We start from the raw sequence: 22978 nt of genomic DNA, 5'->3' as shown, positions 1-22978 counted from the left end.
TCTTGGGGCACCGCGGGAGATGTAGTTCCTGTTTCCCAGGGCACGCTGGGAATTGCAGGCCGCCGCACTGGGCACCGTGGGAGTTGTAGGCCGCTGTGAGCGGATAGCGTGCAGTGGGTTCAAGTCTTTCGCTGTGGCTAGAGCTCCGGAATCTGTTTTCGGAGCTGTTGCTTCTCGGTTAGAGAGCTGGGGGCCACGGTGTCGGGGCGATGCGAGACTGCGGGCCGCTGCGAGACGGCGGGCCGCTGGGGATAGCCGGCGTGGCGCTGCTCCTCATGGCCGCCGGGACGGGAGCAAGGCCGCGGCCCGCCGCCCCCGGGGACCAGCCCCGATCTAACGTGGTGTTGGTGGCCTGCGACTCCTTGGTGAGTGATCGGGGCGTGGAAGGACACCCTGACAGGTGAGGGCGGGGCGGGGGGACATCCTCGGCGGTGGCACAGCCTCGGCGGTGGCCTGGACGGAACTAGCGGGGATGAGACACCGCCGCCGTATGGACGCATTACCTAGGCCAGAGGCACGGGCATGCGCAAGCGCGAGTTTACTGCGCGGGGCGCCCGCGGCTCGGCAGGGGCTGCAGCAGCAGCAGCAGCAGCAGTAGCGGCGGCAGCAGGGGCAGCGGCAGGGACTGCAACAGCAGCGGTAGTAGGAGCGGGCCCGCACACCCGCACCCCGAGTGTTCACCCTAGTGTTCCCCCCAGTGTTCCGAACCAAACGCGGCCCGCTTCCCCGAAGGATGCGCCTTGCTCGCATCAGGGGCTTCCCAGCAGCCGAAAACCTCTGCGCAGGTGGCTCCCACGGTCTGGGGTGATAGAGCTTGTCGCCCGGGAAGGGGGCGTGCCAGCAGGACTCCGTGGCAGGGCGGCCGCCCCTGGAGCAGGGCTAGTGTGTAGAGTCAATGCTCTTCGGTTCGCTTGAAAAGCCTAATGGCAAGCAAGGTCGCTAAACCCTGTTACCATTCCCATTGTAAGTCCTATGGCTGTTAAGTCTCCACAACAAATGGGATAGCGAATTTCTAGAATCACAGATGAAATTACTGACTTACTGGGTACCAAATACGGGTTTATTGAGGCTCTTATAAGGTATAACACAGTAAACTTGTCAGACATGTATCTCTAGCAGTAGGCATCTAGCAGCTTCGTCGCAGTGATTTATTAGTATATTTGGTTTACCCTTCAGACACAGAAATTTTCCCACTCAAAAATACTAATCCTTGCATGTATCTTCACAGTTTTCTCACTGTTTTCACCAGCACACTAAAAATGCTTTGATGTGTTTTACTCTGGGGAGCCTTGGTTTCTCTAACTCATCTGAAGTCACCTTGTTGTAGTATCAAACAAGCTCCGTGGTGTTAAGCTCCAGGTGCTTTCATGTTTCATCACCTCTCTTTAGTCATTGAGGAAGTTTGATCCCTAGCCTTCTTGGGCTTCCCTCCTTGACTGCACTGACAAAAGCAGTTGGCTTCTTGTCTGCTGCCTGTTTTTCTTGGGATGATTTTTTCCTATTTATTTGGTAAACATGTGTTATCTTTTTTCAAACCCTGTCTTTAAACACATTCATTGTGATTTCAAAGATAAATAAATAGCTCCTTTTTTATTTATGTAATACTCCTTATTGATATTTCTTCCTTTGACTCTATTCTCTATTAGTTTTATTTTCAGTAAATCGTCTCTCTTAATAGTCCAAAATAATATGAGATTTTTTTCTCCAAATTTTCAGCTTTTACTAGAAGTCTATTTACCAATAGTTAAAATTACAGTATTTAAGATTGTGAGGGTTAGTCAATGTCCATTTTATATCCAGAGGCTAGCAGCAGCTGCAGACAAACTTCAGGTGAACTTTTTTGTATCTCCTTTAAGCAGGAAGATTGTTGTAAACTGTATTAAAATGATTAATGAGGTAACCCTTAACAAAGAAAAAGATAAAACCCATTTTTTGTGGAATTCCTATGGAAACACTTAAGAACAAGGCGCTATTTTTGAAAAGTGTCATCTTTGCATAGTGCATACAAAGAAGAGTAAAAGAAATGTGTTGTAAGCTTTTTTTCTGAGATTGGTTTGAAGATAGAAATAGATGAACCATTTTGATTACATCACTAGTAGAGATTAGGAAGGATGGGGTACTGTTGAAACTAACAGTTTTTCTGGAAAAAAGCTTAAGTCTTGCAAGCTGTTAAAAGGTCTGGGTTTTTATTAGAAAGTATGCCTGCCTTTGTTGTGGGTCACACTGCCTGTGAAGGAATCACAGGTATTTTGCCAAGTGGGACAAGAATTTTCTTCACAGTAATGCTGGATTGTGTTTGGCCTGCAGAACAGTGACCTCTTGCTTGAGCAGCTAGCTTTCTGCTGCTGTGTCACACCAGGCATTGTGCTATTCCAAGGGTTTCCTGCTGAAATGTGCTAGTAGGCAATTCAGCTCCTGAATTGCTACTTGAAATTTACTGTGTGATGCATGACAGGCTTTGCTGCAATGCAGCTCAGGTTTCTGGATGAAAGGTGCTTGTTTGTGTTAAAGTAATTTTATTTCCATAGGTATTTCAAAACCTGGAAATCCTACACAGTTCTTAGGGGATGGATTTCCTGAAATAGCTGCTGAGCTTCCACCTTCTCAGCCAATTCATGACACTTACTACTTTCACTGAGTACCCTGTCATCTGTAGAAACAATAATCATGTCACAGTACCCCAAGTGTACTGTGACGCCAAGAATATAGAGTTATTTTGCTGCTGTGTCATTGAATATGGTATCAAAGTATCAATGTAAGGAACTCTTCTCTCCAGCTGTTCAAACAAGACTTTGTTGGAGAAATTTAATAGCATGTTGTTGACAGGACTGCACAGCAGTTGAGTACTTTTGTCATGGTTTAGGAGTAGTATTCTCCAATTTAGTGTTCCCACTGAAATCACTCCAAACCACGTACCACTTGCTTGCTTCTCTGTCCCCCTCCCATTCCTCTGCGGCAGGCTGGAGCAGAGAATTGGAGACACAAAAGATAAAGGTCATGGATTGGGGTCAGAATGATTTACTAGAAACAGCAGAACTAGAACAATTTACTAGAACAGTAACAGCAATAACATTAATAACAAAAATGTACAAGAGAGGTGAGCAATTCACATTTGAATGCTCGCCACTATACTATGCAGAGCCCGACAGTACCTGTTGGCTGCCGCGCTACTCTGGCCTGGAAGGGACCCCTTCCCCTGTTCCTGGAAAATGACGTGTGGTACACAATAACCTCCATGTCTTAGCCTTGTCCCCTCCTGGCTGCTGCAAAAATGAACCCTATCCTGGCTGGAACCAGGACGACTTTCTAAAGAGCACTTTCAGTCCAAAGTTTTGTTCAAGTTCTTACTGTGTGTTACAGCTTTATTTCCAGTTTGTTGTAGTGAGTGCTCGTTCAAGATGCCATTTATGATTAGGTGATTGCTCATTTAGCATGTTCTGATATGAGCTGAGTTCAGAGGCTGGGATGCTGCAGTTAGTTTGCAGTTAGTTTGCTGGTGCCGAATGAAGTGACTCTCTACAATGCCGGGTTATCCAAGAGTATTTCTGCCAGAAAGCAAATGCCGGGAATTACATTTTTCTGCAGTTAAAACTGCAGATGCTCTGTTGCCTATCTGTTCACTGAAGAGCCAGTTAGGCTGGGGCTGTGTTGGCACATCTTATTCAACCAAGGAAGGGAATAAAAGTGACAGATAAAACACAGTGATGTGAAATGTGCATGAAACCTGGTTTTGTGTGATAATAATATTTTACTGTAAAATTACCTATTCAAAATGTTTAATCTTTTTTAAGTTACTGATTGAAAAATCTGTCTAAACAAATAAGTTATTAAAATGAAATAAGCATTATGATAGCATCAAAATTAGCATTATGGAAGTATCAAAAGGGAACCATTGTGGGTGGGATTTCTGTGGGAGAATAGCCTTTCTTTAGCTTTCTGATCCCTTTTCCAGTCCATAGTTTCAAATAAGTTCACAGAGAAGTGGTATGGATAAACCTTTAGAAAGGATGAGGAATCAGTGATGATTTCACAGAAATATGTGCTAGTGCATACATCTATCTACATTGGGATCCAGCCTTACTCCTTTTTATCGTTCACTGCACCTATTCCCATTGAATGTGTCATGGTACAACCCCACCCCTGCAGAACTGGAGCTTGGAATATGTGTAGTGATACAGTGGAATTAATTTTACTATAAAGAAGCCCAGTTATTATTTCCATTTCACTTTTTCAAAAGTGATCCTTTTTATATTGTTCTATCTAGAGCTTCTCAAGGCTGTTTTCCAAACCTGCATAGAATTGGCAGCATTTGAGCAACACCAGTCCACAATAACAAATACATGAATTAATGCAGCCGACAGTTTGCATTAATGCTGTTTATGTGTTGCTTTTGTCTCATTGCAGGATGGACGCTTGACATTTTTGCCTGGAAATCACACTGTAGATTTACCTTCCATAAATTTTATGAAAAGACATGGCACTGTTTTTCTTAATGCCTACACCAATTCTCCAATTTGTTGTCCTTCCCGTGCAGGTAAAACCAAAGATACAAGCAAAAACCAAGCAAAACACCAGATAAATGCTTGCATATGTCAATTTAAATTTGTGGTAATGATGGGGAATTTGAAGTTTTTTAATGGGGAGGGATTTGTTTTGTTTTTCAATAAGATCCTTTTTTTTTAGCCTGTGTTTGAATTCTTATGGTATTCTTCTCTTTCATCTGTTTATCTATTCTGTTTCTTATGTTTCCTCCTTTATTCTTTTGTTTTTCTTTTGTTTCTCCTTTTTCAGTTAAGTGTAAGCTCCCAAATCTTTTTACAAACTCCACTGAAGCTTCATATTTTTAAAAAGTCTTCTGGATTTGTAGAGAAATCATCGATTTGTTCTGCAGTGCTGAAACTACACTCAGAACTACTCTCTCTTCCCAATACGAAGTTAATAAATATCTTTCCTGTATTCAGCAAAGAGAAATAAATAATAATAGCTGAATAAAGTGGTAGCAGTTGCCACAGTCTTCTAGATACATGACGCATCTTTCAGTAGCTTTAATTGAATACTTCCATGTTTTTCTTTACTTAATGTGATTCTTGTTCTGTGTTCAATTTCACAGTTGCAGAATTTGCTAGGAAGATAGAAGGAAACTGTATTCCTCAATCAAAGGTTACATCTTAAAACATTTCTACCTTTTTCAGTTGTTGCAAAAACCCTCCTTAATCTGTATAAAATGTAAATCCTCCTTGATCTAGCTATAGAAAGGTCCCCCTTCACTCTCAAAGCATACACTGAAAGAAGCAGCAGACAAAGGCAGTCTACTTTTGTCATATATAGGGTTACATTTTTAATATTCTCTTTATTGATTACCTAGTCCCCATTCTTTTTTCTCATGGTCACATTTTAAGTGGATGATGTTACATGAACAAGTGGTCAGCCTTCCTTTCTTTTTCTTGATGCTTGAGTCATTCAGCCATTTTTTTTTTTTTTGCTAAGAACAATACTTAATATTATTTAATTTTAAGAAGTTTGTGCAAATGACAGGTTAGTACTCCTGTGAGAAAGTGCATAATGAATTAAACAATTCATCACTTGTGTGTAATGTTATAGGTAGCTGTAACTACTGACCTCATATGTGGGGCTCTGAACCAGCAGGACATCTTTTGGTTAGCCAGGAGCTTGGATACCTGCAAGGAACTGAGGGTACATCTGTTGTGGAGGTGTCAGGAATGATACCTGAAGACATAATGGGAAAGAGGGCTTTGGAGTTGGGAAAGGACCGGTATTGCCATATGGGGCTGATGCACTTTGCTTACAGGATATTTCTATTGCTTGTGAAATGAATTTAGTTCTGTTTAGGAACTACCTTTAACTCTAAATTAGCACTGCAAAGAGTGAATGATTCTTTATAAGCTGCAAAGGAATAGGAATTCACTTAAAAAATCTTCCCTCATAGTTCCTTTGCAACTCTTGCCTTGGTTTCCTTTCTTCTTGGTATCTTCTTTAATATTCTCACTTTGTTTCTGCAAGTGATAGTGAAGTAGATTGCCTAAAAAGAATAAAATTGAGGGCATATTGTATTTATGAGAATACTGTATTGTAATTCTCTCCACAAATATACTTAACTTTAAACTCACATTAAATCTAACTGTAGTAAGGGTAACTTATATTCTGAAACACATGTAAATATAGGATTGTTTTATCAGGATCTCTACTACCATGCCATTTTCTTTCAGAAATCAAGAAGAATATTTTCTGGTCTAACTAGAACTTGATTTAATGATTGCATAGCACCTGGAAAGATAGGACATTCTTCTGCAATTCTGGGGATTATTTGAGTAAATTTTGATACATGTATTGACTATGCAATAAGATTTGGAAGAGTAATACTTTGTATTCCTTGTTCTATTGTATCACAGTTTGGACTTTTTACCTCTGTAATAATGAGAAGATTAATCCCTTCCCAACCTTATAGGTAGGGAGTACTAATCACTCATCATTTTTTTCCCCAGCTATGTGGAGTGGTCTTTTCACTCATATAACAGAATCTTGGAATAACTTCAAAGGTCTAAACCCAGATTATGTAACATGGATGGATCTCATGGAGAAGCATGGCTACCATACACAGAAGTTTGGGAAATTGGACTTTACTTCTGGACATCATTCAGTAAGGTAATCAGGTAGATTCTCCTGCTGTGAAATGGGCTGCAGTAAACAAATCATGTAGTGTGCTGTCATGTGGTTTCAGTCTCCAGGTGAAATGATAGTAGCTTTAACTTAAAAGAAATTGTGTTAGGTGCCTAGCAGAGATCTGTCCTGCAACTTCATGGAGAAGCAAGCATATCTCTTGCAGCTGTACTTTGTTTTTTACCTGTAGTTGGAAGGTAATACAGAAACTGGTTTTGCCCAACATGAATGGTTATTTTCTAATACTGGTATTATTGCTCCCTAAGTGAAATTCATAAGCTGTTTTTGCCTTGCCTTAAGACTTCCTGACTTCCTAATAGTACTAACAGTATAGGAAAAGCAGAACAAAACCCCATACCTATAATAATTAAATATTAAGCCTAGTGTCACAAAATGTCAGAGGTTTTGAGGGTTTTTTTTGAAGGCCATAAGTGTTCAAAGACTTGTGCCATTGTGGTGGGACCAGGGTCACCATGATAGAACAAACTGTTCTGTGACTCCACCTCCTCCAGTGAGCAGGAAGGAGAAAAAACAATGACTCAATGGTGAAGATAAGGACTGAGAGAGATCACTCAGGTATGCAACAAAACAGACTTAACTTAGGAAAATTAATTTATTTTATTGCTTATTAGAAGCCAGAGTAAGGCAACGAGAAGTAAACCCAAATCTTAAAACACTTTTCCATCACCCTTCTACCCAGGCTTAACTTCCAAATTCTCTACCACATCTACTCACAGGACTGTGGTCAGTTCATGACACATTGTCTCTGCTACTCACTCCTCGTGAGGGGAGAACTCCTTACCTTCTTCTGCTTCAGTGTGGGGTCCCACCCCAAATAATTTCTCCAAAGTGAGTCCTTCCCATCGGCTTATGTTCTTTTACAAAGTGCTCCAGCATGGGTTCCTTCCACAGGATGTGCTCTTTCAGGAACAAACTGCTCCAGTGTGGGTTTCCCAGGGGGTGACATGTCCTGCCAGTAAACCTGCTCCAGCCTGTATTCCTTTCCCTGCAGGTCCACAGGTCCTGCTGGAAGTCCAGTGCAGGCTTTTCACAGGATCACAGCCTTCTTTGCATATCCATTTGCTTTGGTGTGGGGGACTTCGTGGGCTGCAAATGGATATCTGTTCCATGGACTGCAAGGGTACAGCCTTCCTCACCATCTTCTCCATGGGCTGCTGGGGAATCTTCATTCCGTGTTGTTTTTATGAACATGCTCTATCTCACTGACTGATAATGATGTCTGTTGTTAAAATAATAATAAAGAGAAGCTTTTTCTTTAATGACAAACAGGCTAGAGTTATTTAATGCTTCCTTTTTAGTTATGAGTGGATTTGGTTCTTTAAACTTGATTCTAATCTCAGTCTGACTGGATAATCAGACTGGCCTATGGCCTACATAGTATTTTTTTTCTGTATAAATCAGTATTATGACATTAGGTGCAATTTGACACACCCACACACACCTTTATCAGAATTTCATTTTAATGTTTATGAAACATGCTTTCTCTGTAAACCAGATACCCTATATTGTTCTAAGTAATTTATTTAAGCCTGTGTAGGTTGAAAGTGTGAGCCTAAACAAGAAGTTAAAAGAATAAAAAAATTGTTACAGATAGCTTTTCTAGAAGTTAAAGTGCATTGGTAAAATTCCTTTGGAGATAAAACTAGTTAGGTGCTCTTTAAACAGTAATAATGTTGTGTTTTGATAAAAGCATGTGATCAAACTTTGAGCAGTTTTATACTTTCCTTTGTAATTTCTTGGTTATATTGAAATTGCCATGAACAAGATGAAGATTAGTCAGGGTCTTAGGTAGTCTGCCTCTTACCAATGTCCACCATCATTCACTCTAGCAAAGAAACAAGGATATTTGCAGCTCAGATTTTTTTTTAGTGTTTTAGAGAGACAACAATTGCCATGACATTAGAAAATCTGTTCAAAAATATTTTATCATTAAAATGTTGCCGTTTTCCCCTCCTTCTTGCTTTCTTTACACTCTTTTCTATTCTTGTTTGATAGGATTTATACAAGAGAAATAATTCTTACAGATTTTTGTCTAAATGAATTAATAGTACAAGCCACATCCAGAGTGTTGTTTCTAAAGGCAGCCTCACCAGTAAAGTTATTTCCCACTATACTCTTTCACATAAAAATCTCAGGCGCAGTTTACAAATAAATAGTGTGTGAATCTGTGCCAAAATGTGGAGAGAGGTTCACAAGATGGAATGGTATTTCTAAGTATTATTTTGTAGATGTGAGAAGAGCCATTCTGACATAAATGGGTAATAAATAAGAAAGAAGATTCAGAAGCAGGCATAAAAAGGCTGAAGGTCTGATTATAAAATATATGCACAATCATTATTGCTCAATTGAATAACAATTCTTTTTGCAGGTATTGCAAATAGATTGCAACTGAAAGTTGCAATTCCTGAAGTTCTTCAAGGAATTCATAATCCTTTTTGCTTGGAGGAAAAGCAAAGAAAACATTTTCTGTTGAGTGTGTGACTTGTGTATGTATTTTCAGTAACCGTGTGGAAGCTTGGACTAGGGATGTTAACTTCCTGCTCCGACAAGAAGGAAGACCCATGGTGAAACTTACAGGCCATAGGAAGCAGTTTAGAGTAATGGAAAAAGATTGGCAAAATGTCGATAAAGCAGTAAATTGGATAAAGGAAGAAGCTGTTAACTTTACTCAACCATTTATTCTGTACTTGGGACTAAATTTACCACACCCGTATCCATCACCCTATGCAGGAGAAAATTTTGGATCCTCTACATTTTTAACATCTCCCTATTGGCTTGAAAAGGTATGTAAATATAAAATTTAAATACTAATTTATTAATAACTGTATTTTAATACAATATTTTATTCCTGGTTTTTCAAGATAGTTTTGATATTTCACTACACAGTAAGAAAATACTTGAATGAGATATTCGATTTCTGATTAAAGGCTAAGAAAATAGAAGTGACAAATTTGTCTCTGTTGTGGGAAAAGGTTTGTTAGCAGTAGTCATTGAATCAATAAGTATAGTGTTCAATAGCTAGAACACATTAATAAAAATGAGATTGTTGCTCTTCTTAGCTGTAAATGAATTTTAGTAATGGTCTGAAGCTCATTGCTATGAACATTGTGTATTTTGCTTGTTAGAAATGATACTATATGTAATAATTTTGTCTGAGTTTTACAGTGAAAGATTGACTTTTTCTGCAGTATGGACCTAGAACATAAAACAACATAAGACACAGCGAAGTCTTCCTTTTCTGTTAACTTCTTCTGTGCTACTGTAGGTTTTCAAGCAGGTGTCCTTCAAGAAGGTGTCCTTATGTCTGTATGTGTAAAACTAGGATATAGCACTCCATTCCAAAGAAGAGATACTTCTTTCAGTCTTGTATAGTTTCCAGTTGACATTAACTGCCATAAAATACAAATTTACTACAATAGATTTAATTGCAGAAAGGCATTACTATTCTCTGCAGCTGCAGAATTAGAATTAGGTTGATAAGACTTTATACTTCAAAAAACCCCTCCGTATGCAATTTATGTAACTTGTGGCCTTTTCCATGACAGAACTGCTAAACCTCTTTATCTAGGTGTACCAAAAATACAAATACCTAGAAAAAAAGGATTTACAAATGAAGGTTGAGAGATGCGATTTTTTTTCATCATAGTGAGGGTTGTGGGCTCTTCTGGGAACGGTGAGAAGTTTGTAGGGAGAGGAAGATCTGTCTTAGTTATTAAGGAAAACTTGCTGGGTGCTGATTGCTAGGTTAGATGTATCTTGGGAAGCATAGGTGCTTTTTTTGAGTCACAAACAGTTATAGCATCTTTGACAAATTTTTGTCATCTTTTATCCAGTCAGAGTACCTTAACTGCACAGTTTGCTGGGCTCCTTCCCACCCCTATGTATACATACTGCATTGTGTGGGCTACATATTACCATTTACTGACCATTGGCCAGTTCTTCTGCAGTGTAGCTCCTTTTTGGTCATGGAAGAAGCAGTCTTTTAAAATCACAGAGGCAATCTCATGAAGAAGTTTGATCACACAAGTGAAGAACTGAATTAAATGTCCTGTTTATTTGGGCTGTAATACAGATCAGAGTATCAACACAGTATGTTTGTGAAACACTGTGTTGTCAACCAGATGGTCCTCTAGGTTTCGCACAAGTTGTCATTTTTCAGGGCATGTGGCTTCTTTCCTAGTTGTGAAATATGTGTCTTGGTAAGACAATTCAAAGAGGTAGACATTCTGAAATGAGCTCCTCCCCTTAGTTTCAACCAATCCCTTTCCACCAATAAGGAACCAATACCAATAGATACAAGTGAAAATATAAATTTACTAACAAGTGAAACAGCAACATGCAAAAAATAGCAGTGAATAATCACTGGATACAAACTTGCTGAATCACAGGAGCTCCACAGGAACAAAGAGATCCCAAACTGGTGGGGTGCAGCCCCCTTCTAATCTGACAGCCCCCCGCTGCTGACTGCCTGCAGGGGGTAAAGGGAAAGTGGCATCAGGCTCTTTCCAGGGTGGCACCTGCCACCATGCACTCCAAGAAACAAAGGGAATGGATGGCAGCAACCCCTCCTGGGAAGGCTGAAGCTTACGAAGGTCTAGTGGCAGATGGGAAGTTCTGGCACATGTGGGGTCAGCACCGCTGTTTGCTGCTTCCTCTTGCACCCACCGGATTCCACTGGTGTTGGTGCTGGTGCCTTCTGATCTGCTGGTGTGCTAGAGAAGGGAGCAGGGGAAACTGGTCTCTGGACACTGATGTGGGGTGGCCCAACCCCCTGATCAAGCTTCACTGCCTAGAGTTTGCAAAGATAACTGGAAATACAGTTTCTGTTCACTAAATGCAGTTCTTCCAAGTTGCTACAGTTGGAAGCCCAGAAATTCACCCATATCAGGCTCCTCTGAAGCAGTGTCTCCTCCTTCAGCAGAAGAGGAAGTCAGCTTGGGTTTCTTGACCTTTTAAAGAAACTGGAACCTCCTGGCTGCCCTGCAGTTCTTGTTCCAGCCATACTTCAGGTCTTAAAGGCACAGTAACAATCTTATGGCACAAATAGATATGTAGTACAGTAACATTTTGGGTTACCCAGGACATTACCATAGACAGACAAAGGGATTGTGGCTTTGTGAATATTTAAAACTAGGCTGAAGTCCTGTAGAAAAGAATCATGGATGGAAAGGGACACTTTTTGCTCTCTTATCTTAAGCGGCTGATAAGTACCATTTGCAAAGTCCAAAATGTAACTCCAAAATGTAGCCAAGGACCTTGAGGAGCAAGAAAATGACCAAAGCATTATTATTTTATCTTAATGACTTTTTCTGGCAGGGTTTTTTCTATAGATCCTAAGGAAACTTATATTTTGTTGTGTCTATTTGACTGTTACAAAGCCAGGTTTTACTTTTGTGGGTAGTAGAGCTCTTGCAGATTTATCAGCTTGTTTAGCTGGCTGGCTTTTCCTCCAAGTAACAAGTGAAAGTACAAGAGGAAATTGCCTCAAGTTCCCTTTTATTTAAGAGAATATTTACAAGTATGAGAGCCAAGGCTAAATGTGTATGTCAAATTTCAAGACTCTAGAGCTAGTACTGAAGCAGACAGTATCTGTGACTATGCACAGTTTGAATATACAAATAGATTGGCTTTTTGGTTTCATACTGATGTTACATTTCTTTATAACTAAATAGATTGACCTATGTAGAAACATGTAGAAAGTATTAGAAAATTGGATTAATGTAGTGAGTTCTTTTTATTACGATGCCAAGACTTGTCATCACTGTCCTGGAGGCTTTCCCAGACTACATGGTTTTCCATGTTGTTCTCTAGTCCCACATAACACACAATCTTTTATATCCATAGGTTCATACTTATTCTATAATTACAAAGACTCTCTGCCAATATTCTGTACCTACTCTAGAAGAGTGTTCTGTGATATCTCTCTTAAAAATATACAGCAGTTGGTGAAGCACATATTTGTGGCTCCTAGCCTTAGTTTCTAGTTGATTTTCATAGGTTAAAAAAAAAAAATTACCTGTGGAACTGTGGGGAAGTATGGAGGAGGTAGCTGCATGGTGTAACAAATAAGCAGCTACTGTTTCCTGGGCCATAAATTGAGAACTATGAATTTATGCTATACTTTTTAAAAATAAATCTGTGTTAAAAAACTTGTTTAATTCAGTTGCTAAAGTAATGTTAATTTTCTCTTATTTTTTAGGTAAATTATGAAGCTGTTAAAATACCTAAGTGGTCTTCTCTTTCAGAGATGCATCCTGTAGACTATTACACATCGTACACCAAGAATTGCACAGGAGAGTTTACAAAGGAAGAAGTGAGAAATATTAGAGCATTTTATTATGCTATGTGTGCAGAGACAGATGCCATGCTGGGTAAGTAATGTCTTATTACACAATGGGTTTTCTAGTTCTGATTTTTTAAAGAAAGTGTTGATAGGGCTGATCTTTGGAAGAAAAAAATAGAAAAAACACCACAATTCACGTCTGGGTGTTGGAAGATGCTCATTCAGTCTATATGATAAATGAGAGGATACCATTTTAGTTGAGTTGGGAGCACTCTGAAAAGTAATCACAGCCAGCAGTTAGAAGCTCTGTAAAAATCCTGTGACTGCAGCAAAATATGGCATGACCCATTGCACTGGTTTAAAACCCAATGGGAAAATTAACCCATGCAAGCTGCCCCTCCTCCTCCACCCCCTTCCCAGCACAGGAAATACTCGGAGAGGCCAGAAGTGGGAGCAACAATTTTACCAAAAAACTCGCAATAAAGACAATATAAATAAAAGAGGACACAAGAGGAGAGTGCTCCACCCACAGGAAGAGTGTTCACCAACAAAAAAGCAAAAACACCCCCCAGAGAGTACCTAGTGTGGTTTTTCCAGACAAAGGCAAGATGGCACCTGTCATCTCCATCTCCTCCCCACTGGATCCTGCAGCTCAGAAAAATGAAAGCAATGAGGCAAAATAGTTTCTGCAATTTGTTATCCTTTCTCCAGCCTGGAGGAAACAGTGGAAAACAGGAGCAAAGCAAAGCCTGGAGAGCTAATTAATCCAAATAAAGAGTTCTGTAAGTGCTGGCCTTGACAGTGGCAGCAGTGGGGAAGCACTAGCAGCCGTGATGGCAGCAGCATCTTCCTGCTGCTGCAGGAGTAGTTACAGCTTGTCAGAGTTTCAGAAACAGTTACAGCCTCCCTTGATTTCAGCAACTGTTAAGGGAGCAGTTCACACTTTTCCACCATAGAGGTAAGACTAATCAACTTCAACACACCTAAGTGTCTCCTGCTGAAAACCATGCCCCCACCATGACATAGGTGGTATGTTATTAAATAGTGCTGGAAATTCCACCCTTCTTTTCCTCTGTACCCAGGATACCCATGTACAAGAGGAACTAAATCTCTTTGATTAAGTGCTAACTGAAATAATGGAAACACTTTTGTGAAGGGGACAGACTGTAAAAGCTGAGCTGGAAGAAAAGATACATTTTAGGGCATAAGTTGTTTTCCTTAGAAGCTGATTTCAAATGTGTAGACTGGATAACAACTGCTACACAATGACTGAAGAATAAAGTTACATTTGGAATGTCCTTTAGAAGCGCATTAGTGAAAGTTGTGAAGAAATAATTAATTGTACATTTAGAATTTTTCAGAGTTTGCAGGAAGGTCTACAGATAAAAAATTTACAATGCAAGTTGGTCTTAATTTCCAGCATTTTATTTTTTGATTTGAAAAGTGACCATGAATGAACAAGAATTTGTTTGCATCCTAATAAGAAATTCATGATCAAATAAGCTAATTTTTTAGGCATATGACCTAAACCAGGACACCATATTAGCTTGGCAAAGTGAATTAAAAGACACAGAAATGCTCCTCCTCATTTTATGAATGAAACAATGGAATCCTTACAGGTTCAGGAAATAAGGGATTGCAAAATAACTGCACTGCAGTTGTAATTTTATAAGATCTTTTAACTAGTATGTTTAGGCATGAGTCATCCTTAAAGTTTTAATATTTAAGATGCCTAAGTGCTTTGCTTAACTACCAACTTCATTGATCTTGGCCCTGTCTTTGTTGCACAAATGTACGTACCAAAATAGAGGCGTATATGTTGTGTTTTCATTGCACAAATATATGTGCAACAAAAGAGGAGTTTCCTCCACTGGATTAGGAGGGTTCCTTGAAATTTACATGCTGCTTTGCATGGACGGACCTTGGAAGAAATATTTTGAATGTATCCTTTTCAGTACCTTTTTGATGTTGCAGGTGAGATTATTTCAGCTCTGCGAGATACTGGGCTTCTTGGAAAAACAATTGTTATATTCACTGCAGATCATGGAGAACTTGCTATGGAACACCGTCAGTTCTATAAAATGAGCATGTATGAGGGAAGTTCCCATGTTCCTCTTTTAGTTATGGGACCAGGTTTAAGAGAACAGCAACAAATACCAAATGTAGTATCTCTCGTGGATATCTATCCTACTATGCTTGGTGAGTTAAGTAATTTCAGGTGACAATTTTTTTTCCCTGTTACCATTACTATTCTGCTTTTGTATCATAATAGTCAGAATGATGTTTCGACTTTGAGACACAACAGGAGATAATTTGGACCATATATATGGACTTAACAGAAAAAGTAAAAAATGGATGAAAAAATAAAGAAACTGATTATCTTCCTTATTACTGTAACTGTCTTCCACATAATTACACTGACTGCTTATATATAGGGTTATTTGTTAGTAAAAAAAGGAATAAAACCCATTTTGGATATGAATAGTCCTTGCTAGCCTTCACACCCAACAGTTCACTATAGAAATTACGGTGTAAGCGCGACCAGAGATGAGATTAAACTTGAAAGGAGGGGGACAGGTTCATTAACTTAGCAAAGGAATGTCTTTTATGAAGGGTCATGTGGAAGAAGTGTGATGAAAGCTTTGTATAGGAAATATAAAAATGATCTGGGCACACGTAAAAAGGTGTGATAATGGATATCCATTCTTACCTTATGAGATATGAAAGTACTCAGTATTTGACAGAGAATAAAATAAAAAGAACTAAACTTAAATTACTTAGATGGAAATTACATTTAGAAGGGAATTTTTGAACAGTTGTCTGTGATAAATCATGCAAGAGACAATTCTAATTGGAATTAAACATCAGCTAAAGTTATCTTTTGAGGCTTTATCTGTGATCTTTTAGGCTTCCAATCAGAAGAAATATTTTTTTCAAACCAGTCTGGAAGGCTTGTGTCACATGTACACTGCAATTGCTTGGAGAACATGAATAAACATGAATAAAACTGTGCATCTAGCAGTAAATATCAGTGAAAAATCCACTTCTATATTGTTTTAAGTTGATTTTCTAAAAAGTAAACAGAAGTTATTTATCTGTTTGTGTCTTCTCAAAACTTTTGAACCAGTTATGCAGGGAAAAATAGGATATAAAATCTGCGTGGCTTTCTCTTCCAAATTTTGACATCAAATTGTTATGTATATATATCTGTACTACATATGGATCTTATATAAGTTATGTTATCCAATGTAAAGAGTTAAAAATCTCTTATTTCTTTGTTTCTTTTTCCCAAGTGACATAATTGGTCAGATGGTTTAACATCCTTCTGTCTTTTCCTCCTGCGGGTTTTTCATTTGGGCTTTTTTCCCCCAGAACTTTCTGTGCGTAATTAATTCCTTCTGTTCTGACAGTTCCCCTTCTCGGTATTCTGAATGTGAAAAAGGCATGTATGATGAAAATGAAAACCTAAAGAGCCATCTCTATCATGTATTATGTTCTCAGTCTGCATGCTGCTGCTGACTAGTGAGGAAACAGATTTCAAGTCTGTTTTTGTGACAAATTTAATTGCTTTGCTTTGGGTTGTCACAGGGGAATAATCTCTCTTTAAGATGCCATCCAAATGCTTTGGTCAAGACTGCCTCCTGCACTGGCTCTGAGAATAAGTGCAAATGTTTTGATTCCAGCAGAATCTGTGTGATACAAATGTACAGTCAGACCTGCAACAGCTCTTGCTTTTTGTAACAGGATGTAGCATAATGTCCAGGCAGCACTAGCTTTGTTGTTCTGTATGGAAATACTTTTGGCTCTCTATTGGAAAAGCAGGAGCTGCTGAATGGCTGGAACATTCTTCATACATAGAAAATCCAGTTACTGCAAGTAATAGCATTACAGGTTTAGGATGACAGAAGAGCCCATATCCCTTTTTCATTTTTCGGAATGTAGTGTGTGTTTGTTCAATTTTTTTTTTGCGCGTGCATGATCAAGAGCTGCTTGCTGGCTTTACATGTTGTGGGTCTTCCTAGTACTTTGTCAGATGCTGGCTGGGCAGAGGGCAGAAAGGAAGACGTGTGCTGATGAAGGAAAGAGTCACCTATGAGCAATTTATATGCACAGAGTATCACCACTCAACACAGAACAGACTAAATACTACCATGGTGCTCTGTGAAATGGAAAGTTTTGAATTTTGAATTACTAAAAACAATGTATAGTGGGGTGATTAAAAATAGCAGTACTGTCATACATGGTTTTTAGGACATGCTTGGGATTGTCAGCTATGTTTTTCAGAATGTTTCTGAAAAACCTTTGCAGTCTTTTAACCTGATCTTTGGGAGCTAGAGAAACTTGTGGTATAAGTTAATGCTGCAGAACTTATGGATATTACAGCATCTCCTATTGGCCGTCTAGTAGGCTATGGAGTCATCCAGTGTTTTCCGTACCTGCACTTCAAATATCATCTTTATCTCCAGTCCTGCCAGAGAAACAAGTGTCCCCACCAGTTACAGGTGATAATAAAGGCCACCTTTCATGAAGCATTTCATTATTCACTAGTGAAGAATGCTACAGATGAGCTTAGCACCATTATTGTTCAAGAAATAAACAGCTACAACATGTTGGATGTGGAGCTTTTAGGGTCCTTTCATGCTGTGTTATTCTTTTTCTTCTGCCTGATATAGTCAGAGCAAAAGAGAAATGTTTGCAACTGTGATTAAGGAATAAAATAACACCAACCATCAGAGGAGACTATTGTGATCCCTTTCCACAAACTTCTGTTAAAGGTTAAGTTATACATAGGTGATATATTTGATCAAGATCCGGGGCAGCTTGCCTTGGGAAGTTCCTTAAGGTATTTTTTATTATGTATTTTGGGATAATAATTAGGAGAGCACATTTTATTATCAACATTCAGACACTGGTTGCATTGTGTTAGACTTTTTTAAAACTGAAAACTGCAGTAGCATTTTGGTTTTGTGTTTCTTACCTTAGATATAGCAAGAATTCCTGTCCCACAGAATCTCAGTGGATATTCTCTTATACCGCTGCTACGTGAAAAGGCTGAAAGCGAAGAGTCACCCAGAGGAGCTCGGCCCTCATGGGTGCTGAGTGAGTTCCATGGGTGCAATGTGAATTCCTCTGTATATATGCTGAGAACTGGCAAGTGGAAATACATCACGTACTCAGATGGCTCTTCAGTACTTCCCCAACTCTTTGGTATGCTGCTTTTATATCTTGACTGACTCATTAATTTACTTTAGTGCAAATTGAATCTTAACTGACTTTTGTTTGTTGCAGACCTTACTGCTGATCCAGATGAGCTTACAAACCTTGCCATAAAATTCCCAGTAACTGTACATTCTTTGGACAAAATACTTCGCTCTATAGTAAACTATCCAAAGGTTTCTTCTTCTGTTCACGAGTATAACAAACAACAGTTTATCAGTTGGAAACAAAGTTTGGGTCAAAATTACTCAAGTGTTATTGCAAACCTTAGGTGGCATCAAGACTGGTTAAAGGACCCAAAAAAGTATGAGAATGCAATTGACAAGTGGCTTGGTAAGTAGATACAGACAACCTGGGGATTTCATATGAATGGGGATAAAAACATTATGCATTTGTAATATTATGCTGTATTTCAAATGGTAGAATTATTTTCTTCTATAACGTATTGAAAGTAAAGATAACTGAACTGTTACTGCTTTGTGTGAGAAAGCCAAGTGTGGTGGTGTTCGCAGGGGTCCCAGGATGAGGGAAGAGATGAAAATATTGACTCCACGTTTCAGAAGGCTGATTTATTATTTTATGATATATATTATATTAAAACAAAATGATATATTAAAACTATACTAAAAGAATAGAATAAAATGATATATTAAAACTATACTAAAGGAATAGAAGAAAGAAAGCCTTCATCAGAAGGCTTGAAAGGAAGGAAAGGAATGGAATGATAATAAAATCTTGTGACTGACCAGAGAATCTGAGACAGCTGGGCTGTGATTGGCCATTAATTAAAAACAGCCACATGAGACCAATCAAAGATGCACCTGTTGCATTCTGCAGCAGCAGATAATCGTTGTTTTTCTTTTCCTCTGAGGCTTCTCAGGAGAAAAAATCCTGGCAAAAGGATTTTTCATAAAATATGTCTGTGACAGCCAAGAGCACTTTATATAACTAACCAGCGCTAAAACTTTAGCCAGTACTCTAAAACTAGAGTTTTAGATGTTATTATTCTGTAAGTGTGAGTGTATATGGAAAGGGTTATGTGCAAATACTAATTGTGTGTAGGTAATATTTAGCTGATTGCAAAAGTACTGAGTATTAAGCATTCAAACTCAATAAGAACTTCCATTTATAAGGAAAAGCAAGGATTATAAAACTTAGTGAAGTAAAGTACCAGTTATAGTGGAGTTTCCTGTGTGTATTGTAAGTCTAGATTGAATAGACTTTCATCAAAAAGTTGGTAACCAGTACAGGTCTGAACATACATGTGGTTCATGCAAGTACTTAACTTTATGTGTGACTGACTCCCTATGTTTTCAAGGTCTGTCTGCTAATTTCTTGCTCCTCTGTGCTCATCATCATAAATTAAAAAGAAAAAGCCTTCTTGCCAAGCCTATGAACAGAACAGTTCTCTGAAAAATGACAGTGTGATTTGTATAACATAAAATAAAAACTGTTTGAATGCTATTAGATTCTGCAAGTAAATGCTTTAATGCACATCAGTGAGTGGAGAATTGAAACCTAAAATGTACACAGTGGAGACACAATTGAAGCTTGCAGAAAGAGTTATCAGAAAAATACTGTTTCCCATTTTTCCAGTGACCTGACAAAAAGAAAGTAGTTTTGGAAGAAGGTAAGATTTAGGTAACAGCTCTTCCACTTATGAGAATATGTAATTACAGCAGTGCTTAGGTTTGCTAATTCTTCGTCACCATCATTGCTGCTATAGTATCAGTTCAGAATGACATTATACTTCATACATAAAATGTTTTCTGGAATCTATTATTAAATGCTCAGTAGTAGCAGTAAGCCAGTAAAAATAAACGTAAAAATGAGACATATTTTCTGATGGCTCCACACTCATTTTGTGAGCAACTTCCCACACAGAGTTAAAAAATCTTGAAACCCTGTAGCACATGCCATTATCGTTCTTATTAATATGAATTCACGTATGGTTGAAATTACTTAAACAAAATAAATGGGCTGCATAATTAGACTAAGTATTTATATCCCCATGAAAATTTGTTCAAGAGAAAAAAGAATAGAAATTTTCTCACTTTCCAGAGGTCTGGACAGGATGCAGTACAATGTCCAAAATAGAGTTAAATAAAATTATGGTGAACTGGATGTGTTTTGTGTGTGTGCTTTTTAATGAATGAATGTTTAAAATGTAGGGAAAATTGTGTTTTGTCAGTTCTGTGAACAGTGCTTTCCTTGAAGAAATGAGCTTTTAAGACTCACTGATGTTAGGTTTACAGGGGTGCCATTTGTGATACTCTCTGAAATGGTGGAACAAATAGGTAAAAAATCTTGCAACCGCATCTTGTGCCAGAGGCTGTCCAGAGAAGCCCAGTGCATGGGGACAGGCTTCTTGAAAATTCAGGAAATCCCAGGAATGGGCCAGGTCACAGAGCAGAGCTTCTTGTTGTTCAGGAGACCAGGTAAAATCATTCTTCTGCTGGGTCACATGTCTTGCAGTCTGATTGTAATGTGGAGTAGGTATCCTCCAAAAACACAAAGTGGAAAGATGAAAGAGAAATTATTAAAACAGAAGGCTGCACTTGCTAGTGTGGTATTTACAAAAGTATCTGTTAGTCTTGAGGAATAATTAGAAAGATTTGTGTTTTCCAGGAGACCAGAGTTTGTGACAATGGGAGTCAGAGCTGGGAAATGGTGATGATGGGTAAAAAGGACTAGAAAAGATTAAAAAATAATTGGATGCCTTTATTTCAGGAAAAAGTGTAAGGAACTTAGATTAACAGAAGGGATAAAATAATTCAGAAAAACAGAATTTCCTTTGTGTGCTATTGTATTCTCTGTAATTTTTTTTTACTGCCTTCTTTGGTTCTACCAGTTTTCCATGAAGTTTCTTTAGAAGCAAGACTAGAATTATTTCCTTGTGCTTTTATTTTCTTGGTCTTCTTTTAGACTCTTAGCAGGGATTTCTAGTTGTAGACACTGTAAAGGAATACAGGGTCCTAAATGTGTGTCTCCTTGAGTACTATTTTCAAACATAACACTTCTAAAAATACTGAATGTGATTTTCTTTTACAGGAGATGTTGATGCTCTTCTGGGCATCCATTAAAGGTGTTGATATTTGACTGGCTGGATTGGGATGGACAGACACCCTTTCTCAAAAAATCTAAGTTAAAGCCCTCTTCAGGAGTCTGGCAAGTCTCTGACCAAAGATTCTTTTTCCCTGCTTTGTCACATGGGCCCCATTGCCTCCAGGAAACCAGGGCATGGCAAAAGGGCTGAAGTAACCTAAGTCCTGACTATGGCACCATGGTTTCAATCAATTGTTGCCCCTCCAAGGTCATCTGGTCCTTTCGTAATAATATAATTTCGTAACTTGTGAGCCCATAAAGAAAACACACATTATCATTCTAGTCTCAGATTGCTCAGGCATTTCTAAGAATAAGCCTTTGAAATGTGAGGAAGTGTGTCAAAGCTTATCCTCACAGTTGTGTTATAAGCCACTAGCAACGAGAATAAAGCATATTGTTGATTTAAATAAGTTTAGAAAACCAGGATAGCAGTATCATCTTTCAAACGGATTTTTCACTATTTTTTTTCCTCTTCTGTTTTATTAGATTTCAAAGTGAAAGATAACGTGTGTCTTTCTGAAGTACCTTCCTGTCAAATGTTGTTTTATAGCTTTTGCTAAACATAGGTACTTGTTTCAGCTTTTGTGAAGTCACATTACCTTTAATTCCTCTCTCTTACTGAAGCTAGAAGGTTAAAATTAAAATTGGAAGCAATAAACCTCTCCATAAAACATCTTTAATCTTACAGATTGAACTATCCTTAGGTCTTCAGGCTTATGTAATACTGAAAATTCTATGGAGGCATTGAGCCATGGAAAGCTGGTATTTTTACACAATTCCTTGTAAACAGTAAATCTATGTGTATATATACCCTTATTGTTTTTAGAGCAGCTCCTTACTGGAAACCTAGAGAAACTCTGAGATTTAATGAAATGTAGTGAGTAACAGCATATATAGGATGGCTAAAGGATTTATTTACAACGAACAGCCATACTTTTCTTCAGAATTATAAATTTTTATTTCTGTAATAATAATAAAAATTACCAGAAAAGTGCAAATATCCCCTTTGCCATTGTCTGAGCATCCTGACCCACTTACAGTATAAACACCACCTCATGTTGCAGAATTGGTGTGTGTGTGCCATGCTTATAGACAATATTTCCCTTTGTTGTAAACCAAAAAAATCATCTGTAAAATGCAAGATTTTTTGACAAACACTGCAGTAAAGATTAATCAGAGGGTGATATATAAAATATTTTTTCTTCTATTTCATACAAACTGTGAATAAGATATAGTTATGAGAAGTAGTTAGAATCCTAAGTCTTAAAATATCATGTCATAGATACATGAATTCACAGGAAAGTATGCTGTAAAGATTATGAAGATTATGTTCAGGGAATACCAGGTGATTATGAAGAAAATCTAAGTAAAATCCTCCAAGTTGCCTCTTCTATTATGAATTGCTGAGTAACTCTAATCACAAATCAGTGAACTACTGGCATCCTCTCCCAGTGGCATTCATCAAGTAGATGCACCCATCTTGCTTATCTCATTTCTAGTAATGATTGGCAGGGTTCTTCAATAAGGTCTGAAGAAAAGCTTGTTTTAGTTACACAAATACATATTGGGAAAGGATTATTCTCCACACAAATGCATAGAAACTTGCTCTCTTAACCAGATTATATCCGGAGTGCTACTTAAAAGCCTAGAAAAGTTTTATTTAGAAAAAAGGAA

At 38.3% G+C, this 22978-nt stretch overlaps 1 protein-coding gene across 1 annotated transcript; it reads left to right on the top strand.

Annotated features, from left to right (window-relative positions):
• Positions 1-27: 27 nt before the first annotated feature.
• On the top strand, positions 28-22929 carry ARSK (arylsulfatase family member K). The gene is made up of 9 exons (XM_030968467.1): positions 28-365; positions 4405-4534; positions 6504-6663; positions 9200-9482; positions 12899-13070; positions 14957-15181; positions 17966-18190; positions 18272-18532; positions 21251-22929. The coding sequence occupies exons 1-9, from the start codon at positions 210-212 to the stop codon at positions 21280-21282; spliced, it is 1644 nt and encodes a 547-aa protein (XP_030824327.1). The 5' UTR covers positions 28-209; the 3' UTR covers positions 21283-22929.
• Positions 22930-22978: the final 49 nt, after the last annotated feature.

The sequence above is a fragment of the Camarhynchus parvulus genome, chromosome Z, assembly GCF_901933205.1.
Source record: "Camarhynchus parvulus chromosome Z, STF_HiC, whole genome shotgun sequence".
Taxonomy (NCBI): domain Eukaryota; kingdom Metazoa; phylum Chordata; class Aves; order Passeriformes; family Thraupidae; genus Camarhynchus; species Camarhynchus parvulus.
The sequence above is the reverse complement of the archived record's forward strand: the minus strand, read 5'-3'. Positions and strand labels throughout refer to the sequence as shown.